This window comes from Protopterus annectens, chromosome 7.part0, assembly GCF_019279795.1.
Source record: "Protopterus annectens isolate FY-2018-M chromosome 7.part0, PAN1.0, whole genome shotgun sequence".
Classification (NCBI taxonomy): Eukaryota; Metazoa; Chordata; order Ceratodontiformes; family Protopteridae; genus Protopterus; species Protopterus annectens.
The window spans coordinates 1,633,259,933-1,633,285,678 of NC_056739.1; the positions used below are offsets into that span (position 1 = coordinate 1,633,259,933).

General features: G+C 37.5%; 1 protein-coding gene across 1 annotated transcript in view; it reads right to left on the reverse strand.

The window, feature by feature from the left end:
- Positions 1 to 25,746, reverse strand: part of BSN (bassoon presynaptic cytomatrix protein) — a 2,988,702-nt gene that overhangs the window by 2,455,487 nt on the left and 507,469 nt on the right. The window contains exon 3 of the mRNA XM_044076415.1: positions 1,048 to 1,902. Within this exon, the coding sequence (XP_043932350.1) occupies positions 1,048 to 1,902 (855 nt within the window). The remainder of the gene's footprint in view (positions 1 to 1,047; positions 1,903 to 25,746) is intronic.

Consider the following 25,746-nt stretch of genomic DNA (forward strand, 5'->3'; position numbering starts at 1 on the left):
TTTTTCAAAGCTTGTCTGATAGTCCATGTTCCTTAGGTATGTAGAAACTAAAAGGATATAAACACGGCATCATTTTATTTTCTGTAACTCCTCAGGATTGATAATTCATTCCTTGGAATTATGGTTTGCAGTCTCACAATTCAGACAAGGAAATGTACAAACTGGCACACACTGACTGACATCCTAGCCTTCTTTTTTAATTTGTAGTTTATGTTTTACTGATGAAAACTCTGTCACATGATTAATAAGTTGATATGTATTCATGTTGTTTATTCCTGCATGTTGCATCATCATTATCAATACTTAAAAGGATAATCATTTTCTCAGAGTATTTTTCATGCCCAAGGCATGATATCAAAGCTTTTCTCAGTCATTCAGTTTTCTTTAAACAAGCTTCAGACTATTTTTTTTAAATCAATGTATTTTACTCTTCAGAAGATCAGCAGTCTATCAGAAAGATCAGTATTACCTGCATAACACGAGGGACATCTCTCAGACAGACAACCATAGAATATCTGTTGAGAAATCTGAGGGCAATCATATAAGCAATGTAAGATGCAAAGACACTTTTACAATACCATATCACCTTCAATATATTAAAAGGGGAGTTTTACAAAAATAAGATCATTATATCCTTCCTGATCGTACATGTTTCTACTGAACATTTCAAGTTAATATTAGCAAGTATTACGTCAAGAGAAACAGGGCAAATTATCTAGTAACTAACCCAAAGAGTTTTCTAAAATCATGCGGTTTGTTTTATGGATATCCATATCATATTGTGATCTGGAGAATATGTGAATAGCTGTTCAAATTCAGATTACAATTTGTACTATTTATAATCAATTCCACAGCACAAAACTTTCTTCAAATGAATGCTGGATATTTTCAACTCTTTTTATATATATTTTTAGAGCTGAAATACATTAAAGATGTCAAAGATTTCTCCTAGAAATCTGCATTTATTCATCTACTTCAACATCACTATGAAACATTCCATCAGTTTTACCAGCAGCTAAAATTAATCTGTATGATCAGTGGCCTTACCTGCACCAAGTGAGGGGTTGGGTTGAATCCACACATGTTGCAGACTTGCATTCCACACCCTGTGCAGGAGTTATAATTTGGAAGGTCTACAGAGCCTACGTTGAGCTCTATCTTACACAATGGGCAGCAGACTTTCGGTTTTCTTATCTCCTTTGGTAGACTGGACTGCGCTGGTTTCCCTGGCATGTGAGAGGGTGTGGTTCCAGCCTTTCCTGGGGCAGCTGATGGAAGCCCCGGATCTTTAATCACTGATTCTTTACTTGCATCACTAAACACTATTTTTGGAGTGACCTTTGCAGGGGATGACTGTGTTGATGCTGGTTGCTCAGGCTGGACTGAAATAAGAGTTGAAGCCTGGTTAAGCAAGGAAGCACCAAAGCCGAAGAGCTTCCCCGTGATACCCTCTTGTGACTGATCCTGCACTGCAGGGGAAGGTCCAAGCGGGCCTTTTGCAGGAGAATCTTCAGCACCTCTTTGCTGTTCAGCAACAGTTGGTTTAGTTGGTTGGTGATGAGGCGAAGTCTTCATCTGTTTCTGCTCAGCAGTAGGCCTACTTTGGGCTTGCATGTGTTGTACTGTTTGGCTTGTGTCTGGCTTTACTTTTTGTATAGCAGAGTGTGGTTGAGAAACATCCCTACTCTGCACTAATCCAGATGTTGTAATTTTAGACTGCTTTTCTGCATCTGTTACGACACCCGTCTTGGTTTGTAGTTTTGTTTCTGGCTTGGGCTGATGAGAGGGGGATAAAGATGAAGGTGAGTGGATTTGTTGTTGGCTCTTTGAACGTGTTGCTGTAGTCATGTCCATTCCCAAAGCCCTCTGCATCTGACAGTTTAAACACAGCCATTCTTTTACCTACAAAGTAGAAAACAATAATTGAAAGTACTATTAGCAAGTTATCATTTTGTTTATTAATTTATTAAAAAGCAATAAGCCTCTTGTTAAAATACAATTAATCTATTAAAAAGCAACAAGTCATTTTTTAAGATATATATTCTCAGACTATCATCTAAACATTTAGATATATGAGTAGGATTTCTGCTTTTATTTAATGCAGCTGAGTCAGACAAGAAATACGCTGTTTTTTTCCTTGCATTAGTTTACCTCATTATTGACATTTTTTCCTCCAAAGAAGCTTATTCAAAGAGTTATTAATCTATTCAAAGAGTTTGTTGGGCAGTTAGTAGACAGGACTAAAGCTTTGAGTTATTAATGAATGGCTCCTTATGCCCAGAATACAGGATTTGTTTCTTTCCACCTTCCATTACATACTGTATAAATTTGAGTAAGTCACTTAACTAGACAGTGCCCCAAAGTAGCTCCTGAAAATAAACTATTTGTCTAGTGGGCTTACCTAGTCAGCAAATGAAAACAAAAGAAACACAGAAATCTATACCTTGATGAAGGATATGACTATTTGGCTCTTCTGGTCAGCTTAGTTCTGTGCTTAACTTATAAGGCTACAGGTATGATTGCTTGACTCATTGAGTTTTCTCAATTTTCGGGTTTGCTAATAAGCTAAAGATATGATGGTTCAGAGCAGCTTGCCTGCATGTTTCAGTATTTCCCTGATAAACTGCAGGCCTTGCATTTGCAACAGTTTACTTTCTTAACACCCCTCATTGCAATTGCCATTTGATTGTTTCAAGAATTCCTAAATTATGTCTTTATTATACGATCTCCTTTGAATGCCTGCAATAATAATTTACTATGTTCTTTTTGTGGAAAAAAGTTTTTTTGCATTCTCTCAACTGTCTGTATTGTATCTAGAAAATATGCCTTATTGTTCTCAAACAAGTATTTTTTTAAAAATAGTAACCTCCTTAAGTCAGTGGATTCACTTAAAATGATCTCTGTTTTTGTAATATGTCAGTCTCCCTCTTTTCCTAAACAATACACTACATTGTTTTATTCTCCCTTTATATGTTTTGTAAATTCATTATTTAATTACCTTCGCCTAATCTGATTATAATCTTTTTATATTCTTGAATAAGGTACTCCTTGAACTACAAACAGCACTATCGATTGCATCTCATTAACTATAATGGATGATGCCTTGTTCCCAGAGAACAGTACATTGTTATTGCAAGCCCAGTTAAAATAAACACTCAAGTATTTGATTGTCATGATCCATATTATTACAGTTTCTTTATAAACAGTGGTACAGACTATGCCTATCACTCTACATGTGTATACAGATATGCTTAATCAGTGACAAGCCTTGCCAAGCAAGACCTTAGACCTTTTGTTGCTTCACTTACTAATTTATCACCCTTGCCTGGAACATGGGGAACTATCAGTGACTGCTGGCAGGCACCAGGTGCAGTGTGACTTGTGCACCCTGGATTGAACCCTGCCAGTGCTCGCTGCTGGATTACACACCTTGGCATCAGGTCTGCATTCATTCTAATGATGTGCAAATATCTTGTCACCCAGGAGTTCCTCCTTTTACCCACCTTTCTCTGAGCCAGTTTTACTATGCCATAAATCAGCTACACCCAGAACAATGTATAATGATAGAAGAGAAGGTTCCCTAGATCTCCACCTCCACCCCACCCCATGGCCTCCCCTATCCTCCTACCCCTGTCCCCTTACTTCTCTTTGGGAGAGGTGGGCTGGGTTCTTTCTCCTGCTGCTGTCCTACCAGGATATGGTGGATCCCCCCCCCCCGACAACTGCTATACCTCTGTTATTTATCTTTCCCTCACACTCTAGGCTGTACTTATGGATTGCTTGGGACAATGGCCTGTTATTCATTTATTTATTTGACATTCGTTAACTGCAGTTGGTCCAACTGGGCCAGAAGCCCATTTTCAGTGGAGACCCAAGGAGAAAAGCTCCATAGTAATACAAACAAAAAGATAAGTACAAAGCCATCCAAAAAGATGAAGGGACAGTGACATAAGACAGTACTGAGCAATTATATAGGACAGTGAAATCATGTGCAAAGTAGTCAGAAATTGTGTCCAAAAGTGAAAAATACAGAGTGTGATAAATTTGCTAAAGATGATACAAGTCTATTAGTATAGCAGCATTTACATAGATTGTGGTTAGATCCACCCCTTAGGTCAGAAAGGTGCATTCTATTTTGCCTGAGCCATGCCTTATCACTATCCTCAAGATCCTTGTGCCTGATTATGAGTAATCCAAGTCTTGGGTCTATTCTAGATAATTTCTTATTGATTTAACTTGTGTTTCCCTTAGTGGAAATGAAACAGTTCCTCTAGCTTCAGACTAACCCGGCCAAAATCACGGACAGTCAATTGACCACAGCAGATGGCTTTCAATTTCAAGAAGTCCTTCACTACCACTGCAGTCATTTTCCTCTTGTGGATAACCTGAAGTTGTCCCTCCCACATCTGTACAACAGTAATGCTGGTCTGGCCATGCTCTTATCGCATCTGCATAGCTGTCAAGACTAGCTGGTCTCACATCATTGCTTGCTGTTCCTGTCACTGAATTATTCAATTCTTGAGATCGACTTCAAGGTCTAATAGCACTTCTCCTGGGTGAACATGCATTCTCAGCTCCTACATTAACTTTCTATCTGCCACTGAACTGGAAACCCATCATAAAGAGATATTCCTTGTAACTGTTCAGCACCAACAAAGAAAGAAGCTGCATTAACTCACTGTACCAGCTGGTCATTACCTTGCCTGCTGCCCTAAAATCTTCTTCATCTATCTTCTCTCAGTTTTTTTTTTCTATCGCAAATATGAACCTCATGCCCCTGATTGTCCTGAACACCAGAGCAGTCGAAAAAGGCAATATCTTAAATCCAGTCCAAATAAAAAAATGGTTAGTTCATATGTACATTTTACTTCCACTGTCCACCTGCCATTATGTGAATTGTGACAAAACCATATAATTAATTAAAATAAAGGGAAAGGTGCCCACTTGTCAGTTTAACTTAACAGGACAGTAAGCATTAAAACAGTGCATTTTCACAGATAAAAATGTATTCAGGAAATGTATATTTTTTTAATTATTCACAAGCCATCTCTTGGCAATCATGATTACTATTTTATTAACTTTCAAATAGGTCTCTTAAGAGTTTTCCTTGCAGTACAATCTGAAACCTCTACGCTTCCATCAGACACAAGTAACACTGAGCACATTTATTATTATTATTATTTGCAATGAGACCAGTAAAATATACTTAAAAATATACATGTACTGCTTTGTTAAAAAAACAACAAAAAAATGAATTTCGGAAGGATTCTTTTGCTTAGCAAAAATACTAAGAGCAGTGACATCACTCAGACACAAACAAATAAGAGCATACCTGTTCTCTTGCTTTTGTAACAAAAAAAGCTCACACAAAGGAAGTTTTCAGAGACCTACCCAAATACTGTATTAAGAAAATGTTGGAAGAAAACATCAAATAGTTTCACAGGTATGACCAAAGCTAAGTAAGGATACAACAGACTCCAAAAGGGAATGGTAAACTTCCATCAGATGTGGCTGAGCACATAACTGTATAAGAAGGAAAAAAGCATGTTCAATATACATATAAAATACACTGTGTTTTACACTGTCAGAAATAAACCATGGATTTATTTATCTGTAATAGTACTTCTTTCAAATATTGTGGCTTATTTCACACATTAGGGGTTGCAGACGTGCTTGCCCCCCACCCCACCATAATGTGTTTTCTGTCCATTTTCTTCAAGGTGTGGAATTTGGGGATTCTAATCTTTGTCAGATTGCACTTTGATCATTCATAGTTGAAGTGAAAGGAAGCAAGTTATAAAAATGAATGTAAAATAACATTTGGATTAAATGTGAAAACAGAATTATAATAGAGATGAACTACAAAATTATGGTTGTAAGAGTAATAAAATACCAGAGAAGTTTTAGTAGTTAACAGACTACAATAATAAAGTGCCCATAAACTCAAAGTAATGATGTAATTATAATTTTATGACACAAACTTGGTTAGGACATCTGTGCAGTGTCTTGCCATGAAATGAAGCAAAGATAGGAAGAGACAAAATGTCTGCCAGGTGGTATGCATAGAACTGAAAGACATCTGTACATTGACAATTTTATTTGTCCACTGAAATGTCAAATTGACAGGAACTGAAAGCTGACAGAAGATTATCCAGCTAAAGGAAAGAGATCTTCATTCAGGGCTGCCGAAAGTTTAAAGCCTAAGTTATCAAATTATTCAGTCAATAAACATAAAGAATCAATAGTCACAGAGAAAAATGTATACCCAAAATGTCTTAAAAGATTCATATACACAAAACATGTATGTGGCACTCAAAGCAAAATGAATGCTGGTAATATATTATAATTACTTTAACAGAATCCAAAACCCTTCATTTATTTTATTTATACAGAGCAGTTATATCGAACAAACTACGTCTCAAATCTGATTTATATTAAAACAGTTTCAGTAGTCCATACCTTCTAAAGTCATTAGTTCCAGCTTGTTACACAATCCATAAAGACTACAATATTTAAAAGTACATTCAGGCATTCTTTACAAGAAACCAAGTTGCAAGTGATGTATCTGCTTCACTACTTATTATCTGAGGAACATTAATGTCATATAATACCGTTAACTAAGTTTGTTTGTTGGGATATTTCCTAAAGCACTTCAATAATATTAAATTGTACTACTGTATTAAGTAATGACCAATGCTTTACATGCCTGCTGATAAAATTTATCAGAAAATGCTAGTGATAAACAGAAGCCGTATACAGTGGGCTCCTTCAATGTATACCAAGCTACTAAAGTAGATTTTATGCAAAGAACAGGGCCAGCCTTAGCAACGGTGGGACCCAATTTTAACCATTATGGTAAGGTTCCTCAGCTGATACTGTCATCTACCACACCAAATGTCCATGGACTTTATGGGTTCCAGGACTTAAGGCTACTTCAGAATAGATATCAGGAATATATGCTAGTACTGTGAATTAAAAGTAAAACAATAAGTCTATGTGTCGATAATAAACCATGTTAAAACAGAAGTAGAAAATTGGATTCTTGGATTGCCTCAGATCCAACGTCTCCTGTAGTTCCTCTCTCTGGGTCTATTCTGCTAGCTCAGGCACACTATAAAGTACTTGCTGGATGGACCACTGATGTCCTTTGTCTAAACAATGCTTCATCTGGTTGGAGCATCCTGATCTGACATGTTCCCAGACTCCTGTTGTACGGTGTGTATCTCCTGAACCTCAGTCTGAAACAGCTGCACATTTCCCCATTATCCCTCCAGATTCCTTTATCCTTTTTTCTGTTTTATGTCTCCCATCTTTTGCTTCATTTGACTCATGCCTTACTCTCCTTCACATCATATGTCTAACAGTTGTACATTCTGTGAATACTTTGCTCTTTGGATATTATATTTTGCACAGAAATATTATACTGTACAATGGTATGGCAGTGTACAGGTACTCTTTTTGCCTGTTTTGCTAACTGAATTATTGCATAACTTCTTCTTATGACCATGTTCATCTATGCTATACATTAAGCTGACCTATACCTCTCTGCATACTTACTCCTACATTGTTACTCTTGCAGTGATATTGATTAAAGTGTATTGTTTCTTTGGTTATATTTATGCTAAAACAGAAAATGGTCAAGGGAGAGTGAGTCCTCAGCCTTAGTTACTAAACTTTAAATAAATAAATAAATGTAAAAAGCTATCTTTGTAAGTCAAGCAACCTATACCTCCAATGTCTTTGCGAGGTGCTGCAGAAAAACTAAGCATACACTGCTACTAAAAAGTTATCTGATTTTGAAACATGAAACTTGGTAAGTTTTTTTTTTTTACTCATAACGGTCCCCAGCTCTCGGTTCCATTATCTAATATCCTTATATGCCAAGAAGTACTGTACAAATGAGTTAGTGGGGCTGCAGCTAATGGTTGTGGGATGTCTTGAGGGGCCAGAAAGACCATGAATAATTCCTAACCTTCTTGGACGTTCTCATCTCATTACTACCCTTTTCTTTCATCATGGGCTTCATATCATCTTCCATACTCACTCCGCATGATTAGAGTTTGAATGGTGGGATTCAATTATTTTTATTAAGAATGTTTTTTAAGATTTTTAACTACAGTTATTTGGACATTACTGAGGAACACTGCGGTGGTGGCGCTGCGGTAGCATTGCCTCAAAGTAAGACGTTGTGCTGTTCGATTCTCAGATAGAGCATCTTCTGTGTGGAGACATGCATGAATGGGTATACCTTCGTTGAAGGTTGTGCGTCAGGGCCGCAACTCGGCACGTAAAAATCTATTGCCAATCATTAGCGGACCGGAGTTCTGCTGTGGCGACCCCTAACTGGGAAAAGCCAAAAGACACAACAAATGAGGAACATTGCTCTTTATTTGACAAAGATTTCATGTTTATTCCCACCAAGAATTTTGATATGGTAGCTGCATTGCTTAAGTTAATGTTGTTTGTCCAGAAATTAAATTTGGCTTTGCAATCTAATTCTGAGGATACAGATGGTTATAAAAGGGTATGATTGTTTAATAAAAAGAGTATTTTCATTCCCCCGTCTGACCCTCTGTTACACCATCCTTGCAACAGTGCGTGATAATGAATTATATGGTTTAGCTCATGCTAAAGGGGCACAAATTCGAGAGTTGTTAATTTAAGCCAGACTGAACATGATATTCTTGACAACATAAGATAGGACCTTGAGGGTTATGAAATCTGAAAAGGATGGTGAGGTTTTATTGTATGATTCTTTGAATTATATTAGTGATATGTTTTTGTTATATAATACTAATACCTGTATTAATATATCCAAAAATGAAGCCAACATAGCCTATTGCGGAATAAACTCTTTTCAGAATCAGAATCAGAATCACATATACAAGGAATATGATTCCAGTGTCAGTGACTCTCCAAGTATGAATTACATAAATGACATGCATACAACTATTAAGAACAAGGCAAACAACATACATGCAACTATTAAGAACAAGACAAAAAAGTAAATATACATATACGTAGAAGGTGCAAAATCCAACTCAGTGCAAGAAATACAGAAATAAACTCTGAAAGAAACAAGTCTTAACAATATGTAAATGATATTGCAGAATTCTCGGAGGCTTGGGCAAAAGAATACCCCAACCTAATAAGCTGAGTTAACCGTTTATGAACTTGATGGCCTGTGGAAAAACACTGATCTTATATCTGTTTGTTTTGGTGTGTATTAAGCTATAATACCTGGCTGATGTTAATAGTTCAAAAAGATGGTGGCCTGGATGTGAAGGGTTGGTGATGATCTTCCCTGCCCTTTTCATGACTCTGGACTAGTACAGGTCCTGTAAGGAGGGCAAAGTAGCACCAGTTATATTTTCAGCAGACCTGACTCTCGGATGTAATCTATTTTTGCCATGATTAGACAGAGATCCTAACCGTACTATTATGGATGAGCTGAGAACAGACTCAATGACTGCTGTATAGAACTGAATTAACAGTTCCTGTGGGAGATTGAACTTCCTAAGCTGTCACAGAAAGTACACTCGCTGTTGTGACTTTTTTATGATGGACCCTACATTGGACTCTCACTTCAAGTCCTGGGAGATTACAAATAAAAAAACCTGAAGGATTATACAACTGACACAGCAGTATTAAATGTAAAGAGGGGGATAATATTAAAGTACCACTCCTAAGGTCCACTATCTTCTACACAGTTTTAAGATTGTTCAGTTCCAGATTATTCTGACTACACCAAAGGGCCAGCTGCTCAACCTCCAGTCTGTATGCAGACTCATCACCCTTCTTGATGAGCCCAATAATACTTGCATTGTCTGTGTATTTAATAAGTTTGACAGAGGGGTCCTTAGAGGTACAGCCATTAGTGTAGAGGGCAAATAGCAGTGGGGAGAGCACACATCCCTGTGGGGCACCTGTATTGAACATGTGATATTTAGATGTAAATTTCCCCAGTTTCACCTGCTGTTTCCTGTTGGTTAGCAAATTGGTGGTCCATTGACAGGTGGAAGCAGGAACAGAAAGCTGGGAGAGTTTTAACTGAAGAAGTTCTGGAATTATTGTATATAATGTAGACCTGAAGTCCACAAACAAAATCCTTGCATATGTCCCTGGGTTGTCAAGATATAGTGCAGGCCCATATTAACTGCATCTTCCACTGATCGGCTCTCTTGATATGCAAACCGAAGGGGGTCCAATGAGGTAGCTGTAATATCCTTCAAATGAGCTAATACCAGCCTTTCAGAAGTCTTCATGATCACTGTTGTCAAAGCAACAGGCCTGTAGCCATCTCACCTCCTTTACCCCCAAAAAAAGAAATACTTATCCCAGCTGAATGTAATCTCCCTGTCATCTCAGATGTCCAAGTGAGAACCGCCCTAAACAAAGCAAAAAACACAGCATCAATGGGACCTGACGGCATCCCGGGGTGCATGTTACGTGAACTCCAAGAGGAGCTAAACCCACACATAAAAATGCTATTTAACCTTAGCCTTACTTCGGGATATGTACCTGAACACTGGCGTACAGCAACAGTGGTCCCACTCCACAAGGGGGGTGCCTCTACAGACCCTGGAAACTACCGCCCCATAAGCTTGACTAGCCTGGTCTGCAAAGCTATGGAAAGAATCATTATGGAACTCATAATTGGAGACATAGGGGACCTACAGACACTTGACCCCACCCAGTTCGGCTTTGTAAAGGGCAGATCCTGCCTTTTAAACCTGGTTGACTTTTTTGAAACAGTCACTAGAGCCATTGATGAGGGCAAAGCAGTCCATACAGCATACCTGGACTTGGCTAAGGCCTTTGACACAATACCCCACTCAGGCATCATAGATAAGCTAAACAGCTTAAAAGTAAACCCTTATGTCACTAGATGGGTTGCAAACTGGCTAAAGGACAGAACCCATAAAGTTAAAATCGCTGGAGCAATGTCAGACTCAAAGCCAGTCACAAGTGGTGTCCCACAGGGATCTGTCCTGGGACCCCTATTGTTCGGCATTTATTTCTCAGATGTTAAAGCAAACATGGGAGGGCTGTGGCTGACAAAGTTCGCAGATGACTGCAAACTAGGCGCCATAGTCGATACACCAGCAGATACACACATCCTACAAAAAGGCCTCACTGAAACGGACAACTGGTGCCGTAGTCACGGCCTTAAACTAAATGCCAAAAAATGTATAGTCATCCCTTTTGGAAAAAACAAATTACCCACAAATTATCACATAGACAGCAACCCACTGAGTACGGAAAAAGTAATCAGAGACCTAGGGACCCAAGTAGACAGCGACCTCTCATTTGACACCCACGTTGCCAAAGTGGTTAGAAAAACATTCTACCTTGCACACCTCATCTTGAAGGGTTTCACATCCAGATCCAAGGATGTCATTGTACCCCTATATTCCTCCCTCATCAGACCCATGATTGAGTACAATGCCCCATTTGGTATGTACCTCACCCGCACTTGCAACAGCTGGAGAGACCACAAAAGTACCTCACCAAAAGGATCAAGGGTCTCCAACATATGTCTTATTCTGCCAGACTAAAGAAACTTCAGCTCTATTCAGTAGCATACCACCTGCTCAGAGGTGATCTCTGCCTGACGTACAAGGCCATGTCCAATCAGGATCTGATGGACATGCTCCACCTCAAAAAATCCAAATCCAACAGGACCACGAGAGCTAAAGACTTAAACCTTGGCACAAGTATGAATAGGACATGCTGGAGGGATAGATTCATAACCCAGAGGCTTCCCATGCTTTGGAACAGGATCCCAGTTCGTATTAGGCAGAGCCCCTCACTGACTCTCTTCAAGAGAAATCTTGATGAGTGGATGGGAGATCGTAAGTTTACCCCAGGGGTCACATCTGTGTCACTGCTAGACAGGGGCACAGTAAACTAATTATATTATATAAAGGGACCTTCACTGTGTCACTACTAGACAGAGGCACAGTATTCTAAATTTATTCTGTACATTTTTGTACCATTTCATGGGGTGGCAAAAGCCACATCACTATGGCTAGGCTTACAAATGCCCCAGGGCAGATAGCCTAGTACTATACTATGAAACTATGAAACTATGAATATTTAGGCACTAGAATGATTGTGGCTTGTTTGAAACATAAGGGAACTTCACACAGTTCTAATGATTTATTAAAAATCTGAGTAAAAACAGGAGCCAATTGATCAGCACAGGTTTTTAAACAGGTGGGTGAAACCCCATCTGGACCAGCTGCTTTCTTAATTTGCTGTCTTTTAAAAACAATTATACACATCTTCCTCAGAGATAATTAATGCAGGCTGAATGTGAGAATGTGTGGAAGAGTGAGTCGTGTAAGTCTAAACACTGACAGAGCTGGTAACACTGTCATTTGTAGCCTCAGGCTTATCAAACCTGCAATAAAAAGCATTCAAGTCATCAGCCAGCTGGTAATTAGCTGCAGTGTAGGGGGATGATTTCCTGTAGTTTGTACACCATCTTTATTAGACTTTTTATGTAATGCTTCCCCTATTATTCCAACCTTATTCAGAATCTCTAAGGTACATAAGAATATTATGAATCCACCTTTCAGACCAATTATTTCTGCCCAGGGGTCCAAAACCTACCCTTTTGCTGCTGTCATTAACAGATTATTAAAACCACTTTTTGGTCAGAAAACAGATATGATAAATGATTCCTGGGATTTCCTAAGGGAACTAAAATCTGACTTGTGGTATGATAATCTGAAGTTTCTCACCATTGATGTGGTAGATCTGTTTTCTAGCATCCCACAATATACTGGGTTGGAATTTTGCCATGAAGTTCTGTTTGATTTATTTATTTATTTAACATTTGTTTATCGGGAAAGTCTGACTGGACACAGGTCCTTTTTCAATGGAGGTCCGGGGAGAAAAGCTCCATGAATAACAGTAAATTTTCATGCACACATTACAATAAGTTTGATTGTGACTTTTTGTCTAGAAATGACATTAAGCTCTTGGTTGACTTCATGGACACTATTTTGAATAACAATTTCATTTATTTTGATGGGGAGTTATTGAAACAGGTTCAACAGTGTTGCAATGGGTGAGTTTGTGCGCCAGTCTTTGCCAATTCAGAAATGTCATACTGGGAGAGACATTTCTTGTTTGTATCTGAACATTCCAAATAATGCAAGGCATATTTTCATTTTTTGGATGACGTTTATATTATGGGATGGGTCTGAAATGAAAATTTATAGTTTTATGAATTTTATTGGTAACACTATCAGTTTTTTGAATTTTATATGTCAATTTGACCATAAGAAAATCAATTATTTAGATAATAGAATTTCTAGTGTTCTACATGCAAGTGTTTTACACCTAATATTTAACTTAAGCCTACATTTTGGAATGCATACTTTCATTTTAGTATCTGTCACCCACTTTCACAAAAAAAGAAAAAAGAGTTTAGTTAAAGGTCAGTCCATCAGCCTTGCCAGAACAATTTCAGAGAAATAAACATTTTTAGAGGAAAAGAGGAAATTGGAATGTATGCTTATGGACAGAGGCTATCCTGAGACCTTGGTGAAATGCATCAGTGATGAGTTCATGGAGGGATGGGATGACAAATACAAACCTGTATTAGGAACTGGCTGTTGAAGTTATTACGTGGAATGACAGTCTCACTACCCCATCTTCAGGGCCCCTTGGTAACTCTATTGCCTCTACTCTTTTCAGTAGGGCTTTAATCCTTCAGTACAACTCAGTGTCTAAAACAGTTAAAAATATAGTTAGAAAGAGCTGAAATATTTTAAAGACATATGATTATGTTGTGGAGACTGTGGGACAGGAACCATTCTTTGTGTATAAGAGAGCCAAGAATGTTAAGAACCTCAGTGAGGGGGGTTCCCCATCACGGACAAGCTGGTAGCTGAACAAAGGATACTAGAAAATGTGGTGGTTACAATCAATGCAAATTTTTCATGAATGTGACAGCTTGATACTAACAAACAATTTGGAGACATGGGTTTTCCCATATAAAGTTAAATGTAACACCAAGGGTTTGATTTATCTTACTAAGTGTTCTAAATGCACAACTTTTTATGTGGGCAAAATGGAGCCCTCCCTCAGATAGTGCATTTACAAACACAATTATGACATTTTGAGAGTAAATCCAAATAATGCTCTTTACAGACATTCTACTAATGTGACAATTTTAGATGGCTTTTATTTTTAATTTTGAAAAAGGTGGAGCATAACCCGCAATGTGGATTATGGGAAACTACTATTGAATATAAGGAGTTATTGTAGTAGCTTAGGCTGAATGCCACTAGTAAACCATGTATAAATGACCATGTTTCAATTGTTCCCATTCTCAGGTTGAGGGCAGCTAAGGTATAACAATAATTTTGGTAGTTTTTTTGTATAAAACATTTTTATTTTCTTATTTTATTAGTTTCATCCTCTGTTGTGTTTCAACAACCATATAATCAACTTTGTGCTGTGTTACTTTATGGAGAAGCTAATTGGCTCTTTATTAATTTCTAGTCAACAGCGGGGTTGTACTTTATGTGTGTGTATATATATATATATATATATATATATATATATAGAGAGAGAGAGAGATAGTTAGATATGCCTCTTACATATTTTAAATACTTTGTTCTGATGGAGTTCTGTTCATCTGAAATATGAAAGCATATGCTAAAGTTTTTCATATACCCTTTTGTGACTTTTTAATCATTAACATAAAATGCAAAGAGCAGGAATGAAGCAAGGTCTTCTTTCTTCAAAAACAGAATTAATTGCCAACTAAAAAAAATGGTCAGGATAAGCGCTTTCACTCAACAGAGCTTCATCAGATCAACATTATACAGACCAGTTGCACTAGGAACATTAAAAGCATTTTCGAAAATCAAAGTACCCTGTCACAAACTATGTCCAATTAAAACTAACTGATCTCACATTATACTATTAAAGTGACAGCAGTGCATACACAAAAAAGAACAGAGCATATATATTAAAGGCATACTAAATGCAAGTAAAAACAGAAATACAAAAAACATCATGTTAAAGATTATCTATCTTGTTAAAAAATCACAAATCTACTTGAGATAAAATAAAAGAGCTACAAAAACTACCAAGGGGAAAGTGGAGTAGTAGACATCACACCAAAGAGAGGAATGTATACATACATGGGTCAGAAGGCATAGTGAGAGCAGAATAAAAAATGAAAGCTAGAACTTAGTGTTCCTGCGTTTCTTAAGCATAGGTTTAATAGAGGCCCTTTCGTTGAGACCAAGTCCGCTATCTGCCCTTAGCCTAACAATCCACTGACTTTCCTTACTCTCGGTATGATTTCTAATGTCTCCTCCTCTAACATTAGGGGTAATGGCTTCAAGGGCTCTGAACTTGAAAACATGTTCATCTCCTAACTTGGAGATATGTTTAGCTAGTGTGTTATGTTCAGATTTCTTCTTAATGTCATACAAATGCTCTCTAATCCTTTCCCTGAACTGTCTATTAGTTTTCCCTACATAAAATGAACTACATTTCTGGCACACTGCCAGATAAACTATATTAGTAGTCCTACAATGGGCATATACTTTCGTCTCAAACTTTTGGTGTAGGTCAGGGTGCCAAAATTCTTTATTAGAGTCTATAAATGCACAATAATTACAATTTCCACATGGTTCTGTAAAGCCTGCATCTGCCATATCCCCCTTTTCCTTGGATAACACAACAATCTTTTGAGATTGTATTTATTTTTAAAAGTAGGTTCCTCGCCTACCATATGCCGTAGTTCCTCATCTACGCATAGAATAGGCCAGTGTTTCTGTAGAATATTTCTAAGTACGTAGTGATCTGATGTGTATGGAGTGATGACCCTAACACTAGATATATCCCTTGGTGATAACTCAGCTCGAATAGTTTGTGGTTCAAAATATCGAGCTGCCCCACCTGATCTCAATTCTGATAAATTAGTCAGGTTATGCTCTATTTCATTACTATGATAGCCCCTATCAATAAGGCGTTCTCTAAGATGATTCAATTCATTCATAAAGCCTTTTTCTGTGGCATTAAGCCTAGATACCCTCATTCCTTGGCCTTTGATAATATTCCTGAAGATGTGTGGAGGGTGCATACTAGTCCTCATCAGCAAGGTGTTATGATAACAAGGTTTTCTGTAGACACCTGTGTTAAAAGAGCCACATGCCAATTTCTCTATATATAAGTCGAGAAACACTACCTTCTGTTTGGAATATTCAGTCGTAAATTTTAAAAACCCTGTCAAGTTATTGAGCATAGTATGGAAGGATAATAAAGTGTCCTCCCCTCCTCTCCACAAAAGGAACACATCGTCAACAAAACGACGATAAAAGATCACATGCTGCCTATATTCAGTACTCTGAAAGAGAACTTCACCTTCCCAATATGCCAAAAACATATTGGCATAGCTATTAGCGCATGGGGTACCCATCGCTATGCCATCCTGCTGTTGATATAGATGGTCCTGAAAGAGAAAGATGTTGTTCCCTAAAATGAGTTCCAGGAGCAAGCCTATTAATTCTATTTGTACGACAGAGTAGTTGCTATGACTCTGAAGATAGCTGGAAATATACTCAATTCCTAAAACATTAGGTAGCATTGTGAATAGAGATAGTATGTCCATGGTAACTAGTATCAAATCTTGTTCTTCATGAGCATTCAAACAGTCATATAGTTCAAGCAAAAACTGTTTCGAATCTTTGAGTACTGTGTTATTTTTAGAAAGCACTGGTCTCAAATGTTTTTCAACATACACTGACAGATGCTCAGTTACCCACCCCTGCCCAGAGACTATAGGTCTCATAGGAGGCTTACTGGCATCCTTGTGTATCTTAGGAAGGTCTTGGATCTCAGGAATTGTAGGGGTAGAAATGTTAAGATAATCAAACAATTCTTTATCTATGGTCATACCCTGGAGCATATCTGACAATGAATTATAAACATGGTTAATAATACCAAATACCTCTTGTCATCCAATCTCCTTATAAAATCTATCATTAAGTAGGTCATACATAGCACTCTGGTAATAAGGCGTATCCATAATGACCACTTTACCACCTTTATCGGCTGGTCTTATTATAATAGAATCAAGTGTTTGTAGTTGTTGTAAGCTTCTCCTCTCCTCAAAAGTGAGGTTACCTTTTCTTTTATGTATCAAATTCCTATCTCTACTAAAGTAGTCAAATAACTCATCTTCTGTCATTTTCAAATAAGCTTCTAAAAGAGGATGATGAATAGGAATATAACTACTTAGATTTTTAAAGCGGGGTAACTGTTCAGTATGGCCCTCAGCCAAACTGGTTGTGGTATGCTGATTCCTAAACTGTAATTGTAGCATCACATTTCTACAGAATAGCTTCAAATCTATTACTGTCTCAGTAAAGTTACTATAACTACTAGGAATAAAACTGAGGCCTTTATTAAGTAGGCTTTCATCTGCACTAGACAAAACATAGCTAGAAATATTGCAAACTAAAGTGTCTGAGGCTCCAAAACTAGAGGGCATCTCAATATCTACCATATCAGCTATTATTTGGGATGTGTCCACATCTTCTTGATAGTCTGATGTGGTAGGAGGTCGTCCAACAACTTCCTTTTTTGTCGGCCTCTGCTCATAGATCTGCTTCTCCTTAAACCCTTTTCTTTCCGTACTGGTAAGGGAAAAGGGAGTGGTTCCCCTGGTTTGAGTGTGTGTAGTGGTACACTTACTCTCTCCTTAGGTCTAACAACCAATTCACTATCTACAGAATTATTGGTGACAGTGTGTTTTTGTATTCGGACCTCAGGGTACAATTTCTCCGTAGAAACAATGTTAGGTACTATACCTTCCTCTAATAGATCAATACTAGTAGCATTGACTAAGACACAATTGTTAACAACACTATCAGAATTCTTAGCTTTGGCAGATGGCTGTCACGTTTCTGCCATCACATGCACTTCAACATTCTTACCAACAGAATCATCAATGGTACATTGTTGATTAAAGACAGTGTTGCTATTAGAGCTAACAACAGTGTGACTAACTTTACGTATATTATCGTTTGCAACAACACGATCATTCATATGAAAATGTCCACTAGTTCTCGGTGCTTCTGTCCTCTGTATATTAAAGTCACTAGTAGTAGCTCTTGAATTGTCCTGTCCGTATCTAGGCCAAATAAACACATGACCAGATCTAAAGTCTTTGGTATCCCTAACAATCTTATTACGTTTCTGCTGGAGCAGCTTGCGTTCAAACGCAGATACTCCATCAAGCAAACTTTCGAACAGCGGTTCCACAAGCACATTAGAAAAGTTATTGAAGATGAAGCTTTGTTGTCGCTTAATCTTCTCTACAAGTGAAGCTTCTTCTGGTACAAAAAAGTCAATTAGCAACTGGAGGTATCGTCTGCTTACCTCGAGATTAATCTTCTGCCATGGCTTTACAGAACCATGTGGAAATTGTAATTATTGTGCGTTTATAGACTCTAATAAAGAATTTTGGCACCCTGACCTACACCAAAAGTTTGAGACGAAAGTATATGCCCATTGTAGGACTACTAATATAGTTTATCTGGCAGTGTGCCAGAAATGTAGTTCATTTTATGTAGGGAAAACTAATAGACAGTTCAGGGAAAGGATTAGAGAGCATTTGTATGACATTAAGAAGAAATCTGAACATAACGCACTAGTTAAACATATCTCCAAGTTAGGAGATGAACATGTTTTCAAGTTCAGAGCCCTTGAAGCCATTACCCCTAATGTTAGAGGAGGAGACATTAGAAATCATACCGAGAGTAAGGAAAGTCAGTGGATTGTTAGGCTAAGGGCAGATAGAGGACTTGGTCTCAACGAAAGGGCCTCTATTAAACCTATGCTTAAGAAACGCAGGAACACTAAGTTCTAGCTTTCATTTTTTATTCTGCTCTCACTATGCCTTCTGGCCCATGTATGTATACATTCCTCTCTTTGGTGTGATGTCTACTACTCCACTTTCCCCTTGGTAGTTTTTGTAGCTCTTTTATTTTATCTCAAGTAGATTTGTGATTTTTTAACACGATAGATAATCTTTAACATGATGTTTTTTGTATTTCTGTTTTTACTTGCATTTAGTATGCCTTTAATATATATGCTCTGTTCTTTTTTGTGTATGTACTGCTGTCACTTTAATAGTATAATGTGAGATCAATTAGTTTTAATTGGACATAGTTTGTGATAGGGTACTTTGATTTTTGAAAATGCTTTTAATGTTCCTAGTGCAACTGGTCTGTATAATGTTGATCTGATGAAGCTCTGTTGAGTGAAAGCGCTTATCCTGACCGTTTTTTTAGTTGGCAATAAATTCTGATTTTGAAGAAAGAAGACCTTGCTTCGTTCCTGCTCTTTGCATTTTATGTTTATAATTTTATCTTTTTACGAGCAAGAACGTTTATCCAGGGTTTTGGTGGGACTGCTTTTGATTTTGTTACTTTTTAATCATTCCTTAAGTTTTGGGAGCAAAGGATTATTTGCTGTCTGTCAATAACATCCAGTAGGGCCATCTGCAGTGGAATCTTTTGTGTTTTAGAACATGCAATACCCCCAAGTTTGTTCAGCTTATAATAATAATATCACTATCCGCCAAACCTCTCCTCAGTCCTCTCCAAATATCTTTTGTCTTTGCATTTTTGCTTGCCCTCATAGTTTATATGCAACTCGGAAACTATGAAAACTCCTATAGTGCTTTTCCTGCCTTCAGCAATAGGAATCATTTTTTCTGTGCACGTCTGACTCCCACCACTCAACACACACACACACACACACACACACCACACACACACACACACACACACGCGCACACACACACACACACACACACACACACACACACACACACACACACACACACACACACACATACACACATACACACATAAGCATGTCTCTGCCATACTATTGAATTGTTAACATTCTGTCACAAATCTAAGTGATCAGCCATTACTTCGTATTACAGTATCTGTTATTTGCTTTATCCTACCAGCATTTTTTTTCATAGTGATGAGAATGTTTATTCAACCAATTTCCTTGTAATTGTATTAGTTAGCAACCAATCATAAACCCAATGTCAGCAAGAGAAGCAAAAGGAAACATAGTACATCTTTCACTCTGTCTTCAAATTAAGCCTGGTCTTATCTTTCAAGACATAACTGGTGTGTTACAGAAAACCAGGTGGTTAATCCAACAAATTTGAGTTTGAAAATCCTGTCAGCTATAGCAATTGACCACTATGGCAGTGGAAACAGGTAACGCTGTGAGCCATAGAGGAATCATAAAGCTGGCATTACTAGTAATACTGGACTACTCACTAGTATAGTGCATGACAGGAAATAATGCTCGATCCACTAACAACACTTGTTGCTACTATAGGAGAAAGACTACCAATAGGAAAATGCCTTGTGTTTGCTATAGTGTTTCTCTGTCAAACATTGGGACTACTTAAAGCATAATGATTTGTTCATAGCCTAGTGGAGAGTCCCCTAAGGAAGCAAAGCCCTATTGGACCAAATAGGTCCAACTGGCCTAAGACTAGCCCTGGCAAAGAATATAAACAAACCAAAACAACATCAGATTTTTTGTCACTTATGATCTAATAGTCTTATATGTATTGTATAAATTATAATTTCCATGTGAACATATTCATAAAATCAGCCAGAACATTGCAGAATTTGAAGTATAGCAATGAAATGTATATCATGGCAAATTCTACGCACTATGACTTAATTTATAGCAGAAAGTAAAATGAATGCTGCATTCTGTATAAATACTTTTTACTTGACTAAAACTTCACTTACCTCAACGTTAGTGATATAAAAAGCAAAAACTTAGCTTTTCAAATTGGGGTCATTATAAAGCCACATACAGGACATATTTTCAAGGTGAACAGACAATCTACATTAAAACAGTAGCACTCTAAGCACTCACAATTCATACTAAAACTTAAACTAAAAGTGTCCATGTTACTAGCACATGCTCAGAAAAGTTAAATCAGGAAAAAGTTACTTTTACATAAATGAAGCATTATTAAACAAAATTAAATTCATAACAGTACTTTAGTAATATGCAAAACCAAATTATGAACAGATTGTCATCTAAGTTAAGTATAGACTCTCAAAGAAAAAACAACATACTGCCTTACTGCTGTTGAGAACTACATAAACTTTATACTAGTCTAAATAATTATGCAAATGAACAGCATTTAATTCATTTTCTTTCTGTTTGTATTTCACATTTTCTGTCCAAACTTGCTTTGATGTCAAATAAAGGAGGTATGATACAAGACAACAGTAAGGTTTCCAAAAGTCTAAAACAGAGTAGATAAAATAGCAGAAGATATACAAAAGTAGTTGACAGACTTGCAATCCAGGGAGCCATTGGGAAGCCCAACCAAAATCCCCCCTTACAATCAACCACTGTTTTGTTAAGTGACTTGCTCAAGGTCAAAAATAGTAAATGAAGACTGTGGGAATCAAACCCCGTACCCCAGAATTTAACTTGTGAGTTAATAACATTAATACTCTGTATTAAATGCCAGAGAGATACAACATCTTGAAAATTAATTTAATAGTTGAGTTAGTCCTCTTGTCACTTACAACAAAAAAATTACCACATGATTAAAACATGTCACAAGACTATCCACACAACTGTTGACAGATTAAAAAATATAAATTATTATTCTCTTGTTTGTCTTATTTTTCAAATATATAAAATCCACACTCTAATTCAATCCACACAATCTGTAAGAATCAAGAATTTGCCATTTTTATTCATGATTACTTAGTAAATTATCACAACAACCCCCAAAGGTTCTCAGGCACATGATGAATCACAGAAAAAAAAAACCTTTTTGAAATCCTTGCATTTCATAAAATGCCTGAAAAATTCCTGAACAATACAATAATATTTGCTTTTGATTAACAGTATACATGTTTGTATATTCTGCATCTAAACATCCTGTTAGTTTTGCCAAATTAAAATGAATCAATTCAGCCAAGTAGCTGCATTCTCCAGATAATCTGCATAAATGTACCAGGTAATAACTATAAGTCTTCATAATGCTGGAACACTAAAAGTGTTCCTTCCAATACTAAATCTACACATATTGCGGAAATGACATTTATATGTAACCCTGTTGTTACCAATAAAGTTTGGAAGTATCGTCTGTCTCAAAAATGTTTTTTTTTATATAAAACATATCTTATTAATTACTCTTGGATTGGTGCAGACCCAATCAAAAACTTCAGAATTTCAGTCTAAATACCTTAGTATGCCTTATTTTTTTTTTTTTTTTTGCTTTTGATTAGCAGTATAAAAATGGTTTTGCCAATGTAAAATAAATCACAATTCAGCCAGGTGGGTGTGGTGCATATGTACATAATTTGAGGCACACATACACTATACCTACAGGGTTATAAGCCTTTATGGTGTTAGAGCAATAAAACTTGTTCCTCTCAATGATAAGTTTGGGGATTGTAAGTCTACACATATTGCACAAATGGCTTTTAGAAGTAATCACCAAAAAAGAAGAGTTACTGATTTGTAACCACTCTCAAACTAATTAAACTAATTGAGGTTATAATTAGTGCTACAAAAAGTTGAATGGCAAACTAAATAGCCATTTAGTAAAGTATTAGTCCACCTTCATGAACTAATACTTTACTATATGGTTATTTAGTTTGCTGTTCCTCTTTTTGTAGCATCAGTTGTAACCTGAATTAGTTTAATGACTTTTAGAATTAGCCTTTATGTTATCAAAAATGTTTAGATGTATTATATCTCTTGATAATAGCTCTTAATTTAAAACTTCTCTCATTAAAGAATTGTGGAATTAGACACTCTATCAAATATTCAGAATGTGCTGTCAAAATTCTCCATTTTCAGAAATGATTACAACCCTTTCTCGCTCATTTAATGTTTTCTATATCAAAAATGTAGCCCTACTACAGCATGCATTGGCTAATAATTAATCAGGACAATCTCTTAAAGAAAACCTTTTTTGTCAAATCTTGACAGATATAGAGTGGCATTCCTAGTCATTTGCACAAATGCGATAGGCTTATCCCTGATGTTTATCAATGAGAATAGCAAAGGCAAGATTCATACAGGTCATTTACACAAATGCAAAATCACGACTGCACAGGTAAAAACCTCACTCTCCAAAGCCAAGAACACAGCATCCATGGGACCTGACAACATCCCAGGCTGCCTTCTACATGAACTACAGAATGAACTGGCACCCCACCTAAGTACCATGTTCAATCATAGCCTCACCTCAGGCTTTGTGCCTACTGAATGGTGCACCATCACAGTTATCCTACTCCACAAAGGGGGGCCACAACAGACCCTGGGAACTACCGTTCCATTAGCCTGCCGAGCCTTGTCTGCAAGGCCATGGAACGTATCATCATGGAACTCATAAACGAAGACATTGGAGATCTCCAAACTCTGGACCCCACACAGTTTGGGTTTGTAAAAGGCAGATCATGTCTCCTAAACCTGGTAGACTTCTTTGAAGTAGTCACCAAAGCCATAGATGAGGGTAAGGTGTTTCACACAGCCTATCTAGATCTCGCCAAGGTGTTCAACACCGTCCCCCACTCTGGAATTATAGATAAACTCACTAAACTAGGTATAAATTCCTATGTCACAAGATGGGTTGCCAACTGGCTTACTGATAGAACCCACACTGTGAAAGTAGCAGACTCCAAATCAGACTTCAGACCAGTGACAAGTGGAGTATCACAGGGTTCAGTCCTGGGTCCTCTCCTGTTTGGTATCTACTTCTCTGAAGTACATGCTAACACAGAAGGTCTTTGGCTAACTAAATTCACAGATGACTGCAAACTAGGAGCCATAATTGAAACTCCTAACGATGTGGACATCCTAAAAAAGGGCCTCACTGAGACAGATGCCTGGTGTCAAAGACATGGTCTCAAGCTCAATGCGAAAAAGTGCATTGTCATCCCCTTTGGTAAAAACTCTGTACCCATGAACTACCACATAGGCGGTAGTCTACTTAACACCGAAAGTGTGATAAGAGACCTTGGGGCACAGGTGGACAGTAGTCTCTCCTTTGATAATCACATCGCCACAGTGGTCAGGAAATCCTTCTACATGGCACACCTCATCACAAAAGGTTTCTTATCCAGAAAAAAAGAGGTCACTGTTCCCCTCTACTCATCACTCATTAGACCCATTATAGAGTACAATGCCCCTTTTGGTATGTACCTCACAAGACATCTACAACAACTGGAAAGGCCGCAAAAATACCTCACAAAGAGGATTACTGGCCTCAAACAGATGCCTTACGCAGACTGTCTCAAAAAACTCCAGCTTTACTCCGTCACATATCGCCTACTCAGAGGCGATCTCTGCCTAACATACAAAGCTATGTCAAACCCAGAGCTGTTGGACATGCTCCACTTAAATAAATCCCAATCCCTCCGATTTACATGTTCTAGGGACCTAAACCTTGTCACCACAATAAACAGAACATGCTGGAGGGATAGATTCCTGCCCCAGAGACTTCCCATACTCTGGAAGAGACTACCTATTTATGTCAAACAGAGCTCCTCATTAGGACTCTTCAAGAAAACTCTTGATGATTGGATGGGTAATAGAAATTCACCCTGGGGATCACTTCAGTGGCTCTGCTCGACAGGGGCACAGGAAAATAATTTTCTTGGGTGGCGAAAGCCAGGGTACCTTTTTGGCTAGGCTTGTATAGGCCCTAGGGCCAATAGCCTAGTACCTACCTATGAACCTATGAGATGGAAAAGAGAAATTGTGAAACATGGTTTATGCTAATAAGGTGTTTGTTCTTGTGATTAATAATTATTTCCCCCAGCAACCCCTTGAGTAGTTTGTCTAAGAATGCACAAACACTAAAATGACACAAGATTAATTATTTTGCCCAGTGATCACTTCAGTAGTCTGACCATGCATGCACAAGCACTTCACTGACACCAAAGTGAAACATTTCCCCCACAATCCCTTCAGTAGTATGATAATTATCCACAAGCACTAACATGATTAATTTCCCCTATGACCCATTGAATAGTTTGTCCATGCATGCAGAAGCACTAAAATACAATAAAAAATCACTGTCAACAATTCTACTTCATTTTAAAATGCATTGCAGTACAAATTTTTTTCCCTTCCCTTGCAATTCTGTATTGTTATGGTAAATTGCTGCTTACTGGCATAAGTTCAAGGCCATTTACTCATTTAATATGCAAATAATGTCCTTTTAGAGTCATCTCTATAAATCCTACTGATACACAAACATGTAATGCCACTTACCTGTGTATTTGCTGTCCCCCTATCACTTATGTCTTAAGCATGTTAGGTTTTTGTGATAGGGAGGTGTGTTCAACAAAACACCTCCACATTTTCATAGTCATCCTGAAAGATGTGATTTGTATAGGCATGTAGTACTGCTCTTTGCAGATTACTGCTAAGAAAATGTGAAGGGCTAGAGCTATGAACACCATCTGTACATTTTATAGCTTGGCAATATTTTTTTCTAAAACTCCTCTGTCATAAGATTGTTAAGTCTCACAAACTGGCTGTTGGCCATATTTGTTGTTAAATACAAAGTGTACAAAGACTGCATACTGTCAAAATGAAATAATGAATTGCAACATTTTTAGAACTGACAGGCACATCAGTTTTACCCCTATGAACATTTTTGTATATAAACATGTCTAA